General features: G+C 37.0%; 1 protein-coding gene across 1 annotated transcript; it reads left to right on the plus strand.

The window, feature by feature from the left end:
* Window positions 1-835: 835 nt before the first annotated feature.
* On the plus strand, window positions 836-2,970 carry LOC111374156 (polyphenol oxidase I, chloroplastic-like). The gene has a single exon (XM_022996787.1). The coding sequence runs from the start codon at window positions 863-865 to the stop codon at window positions 2,615-2,617; it is 1,755 nt and encodes a 584-aa protein (XP_022852555.1). The 5' UTR covers window positions 836-862; the 3' UTR covers window positions 2,618-2,970.
* The last annotated feature ends 369 nt before the right edge of the window (window positions 2,971-3,339 follow it).

The raw sequence follows: 3,339 nt of genomic DNA on the forward strand, positions 1-3,339 counted from the left end.
CCTCATTTTTTGAAATAAAAATGAAGGGAATAATGTTCTTTTGAAAATGAGTATTTGAAAAAGAAGAATTTTTTTTTTAATTTTACGTAAAATATTATTTTATAGAAGATTATGTGATTGAAAATAGAATAGAAAAAATTGAAATAGAATTTAATGGGAGCCAATCGAGGGCTAAATCTTAATTTTCTCGTAGACTCTCTTTAAACTATTTGCTTCATGAAAGATTCTTTAATTTTATTTCTCAGGATTCATTGATTAATGCTAGATCAAGCAATAAATCCACGTGTTACATGAACGGTGGCTTATGATAAGCCACCTTTGTCATTCATTAATTCCTATTACATTACATTATATTATATTTTTCTTTCTTGTATTTTTAATCACACAATTTTCATAAAATAATATTACATGTAAATCGAGAACTTTTTCTTCTTTTTCAATAACTCATTTTTCAAAAAAAAAATAATAATACGATCCACCCATTTTCAATTCTCTAAAATGAGGGCCAAGCATGGGCTAAGTCATAGGTAGAACCTTTCCCTTTGTTAATTACTGGATAAATTGTAAGAAATTTTGCTTGTGTCGTCATAATTCGTATTGAAATAAGAAGTTTTTGTTATCCTCAATCACAAATTTCATCATAAAAGTTAATAATTTACAGTGCATGTTTGGCAAAGTTATTTCTTAGATTTCGATAAAAAAAAAAATTGCAGAAATATAGGGTTGAAAAATTATGATCCCAAGAAATTTATGGTTAAAATAAACTATTTATTTCACCTAAAATTTTCATTAACTTTTCAAGCTATATTAACCTCAGCTGATTTCTTATGCCAATAGTCTGTGTTTTATAAATAGAGGGAGTATGGTTGGACTTCTGCAACCTAGACAGATGACTTCGTTTTGTGCAATTGCATCTGTAGCCAATTGCATTCCATATTCTTCTTCCTTCTCTTCCAATAAACCTTCATTTTTCAAACACCAGAGAAAAGACCCTGTCGTAAAATTTACATGCAGAGCCAAAAATGATGACCAAAGACCTGAAACCACCACCAAAAATGGCGAAAATTCTCCAGAGAAGCTTGACAGGAGGGATGTTCTTCTCGGCTTAGGCGGGCTTTATACCACAAGCCTTGCTGTAAATCCGATGGCCATATCTAAGCCAGCGCTTCCTGACTTCAAAGATTGTATTGAAGCCACACAACCCAACGGAACACCTATCAACTGCTGCCCTCCGCCGCTTGTCGATGAGGTTACGGATTATTGTCCTTGTGCCACCACTGTCAACATTCGAAAGGCTGCTCAGTCATTCACTGTTGATTCAGATTATTACAAGAAGTATTCGAAGGCCATTCAGAAAATGAAGAACCTTGCTCTGTCTGATCCACGCAATTTCTTGCAACAAGCAAATGTCCATTGCGCCTACTGCGATGGAGGTTATACTCAACAGGGACATCCAAATCTTTTGTATGAAATCCATAATTCTTGGCTGTTTTTCCCCTGGCATAGATGGTTCGTGTATTTTTTCGAGAAAATTTGCCAAAATTTGATTGATGATGATACTTTTGCTTTACCCTTTTGGAACTGGGATGCTCCTGCAGGAATGCAAATTCCACCAATCTACAATTCTGGTGTCACATCACCTCTGTATGACACCCTTCGAAACCCGAAACACTTGCCACCGTCGGTGGTCAATCTAGAATGGTTCAACGACGATGCAACGGTAGAACCGGAAGTTCAAATCAAATACAATCTTGCCATAATGTACAGACAAATGATAACCCAGTCAAAGACTCAAATTGATTTCTTCGGAAATCCTATTAGGGACGGTGATGATGTCCCCAAGATCAGTGCCTCCGGTACAATTGAAATAACTCCTCATAATCACATGCATTCTTGGACCGGAACCTCAGTGGACCCTAACAATCCAATCAACATGGGTGTCTTCTACTCTGCCGCTCGAGACCCAATTTTCTCTGCTCATCATACAAATATTGATCGGTTGTGGACCATATGGCTGAATCAACTCAAGGGAACCAATATTACAGACCCGGATTGGTTAAATGCCTATTTCATATTCTACAATGAGGAGGCAAAGCCTGTAAGAGTGAGAATTCAAGATGGTCTCGATATCACAAGACTTGGATATGCATATGAAGAAGTGCCGATTCCATGGCTCGATGCCAGTGCAAAGCCAAAATCTCGGACAAAGGCAAAAACCTTGCCTTCTGCACCTGACCCTGCTCAGGTTTTCCCAACAACATTGGACAAACCCATAAATGTGATCGTCAAAAGACCAAAGAAGTCAGGAAGCGGATCGTCAGAGGAGATACTCGTTATTGAGGGAGTAGAATACGATAAAAGAAGCTACGTTGATTTCAATGTGTACATCAACGAAGACGACGTGAATGCTTGTCGTCCAGACAATGCTGAGTTTTTGGGGAGTTTTAGCAATTTGCCCCATGGACACCAGATGAGTGTGAAAACAGATAGACAATTTAGGATTTCTGAAGTGTTGGAAGAATTAGGAGCTCAGGATTATGACAGGGTACTTGTGACATTGGTTCCGAAGAGTAATCCGGTGAAAATAAATGGTATCAAGATTAAGTTTGATCCCTAGCAAGTTGCTGTAAAAGATTTAATGGTGCTTGGTATGGAAGCTATTTATTTAGTTATTAGATTACCAGTTGGTTTAACAGTTTTAACAGCTTTTTGTTGAGAGTTAGTTTAGAGATAATTGCTATGATAAATCAACTGGCGCGTGGTTGGCTCTAATTGTTTAAATAAGGTCTTTATATCTTTTATAGAGCATAGTGAAAGTGTTGGTACTCCTTATCTGGGAAAGCACGCGGAAAACTCATATTTGAATGGAGAGCTTTGAGAGAGAATTTGAGTGTGTAACTTCTGCTTTCATGGTGAATTGACTGGGATATTGTCCTGTTCTTGAATATATCAATTTTTGATCTGAATCCTGTAAACCTCTGGCGTGATTTCTGTGTTCTTTCTTTCAATTCTGTATCAGTTCTTGTTTGTGTGTGTGTGTCAATCTTTAACTAGTTGTTATTAGAGCCTGATTGTACTTGGGCTTCATAAACTGATATCCAAGGTTCTTGATTGAGCATCTCTAGAAGAAAGTGTTGAACCGACTTGCTAGCCAGAAGTTCGAATCAACATGTTTTCTTTAAAGTTTGAAATTGAGAAGTTTGATGGAAGGGTGATTTTAGTTTATGGCAAGTTAAGATGAAGGTACACATAGGAAATCTTGGATTGGATAAAGCTCTCAGAACTGAATCTAAGATGTCTGAGTTCAAAGCTCTCAGAACTGAATCTAAGATGTCTGAA

Source organism: Olea europaea, unplaced genomic scaffold (genome assembly GCF_002742605.1).
Source record: "Olea europaea var. sylvestris unplaced genomic scaffold, O_europaea_v1 scaffold1207, whole genome shotgun sequence".
NCBI classification, from domain to species: Eukaryota; Viridiplantae; Streptophyta; class Magnoliopsida; order Lamiales; family Oleaceae; genus Olea; species Olea europaea.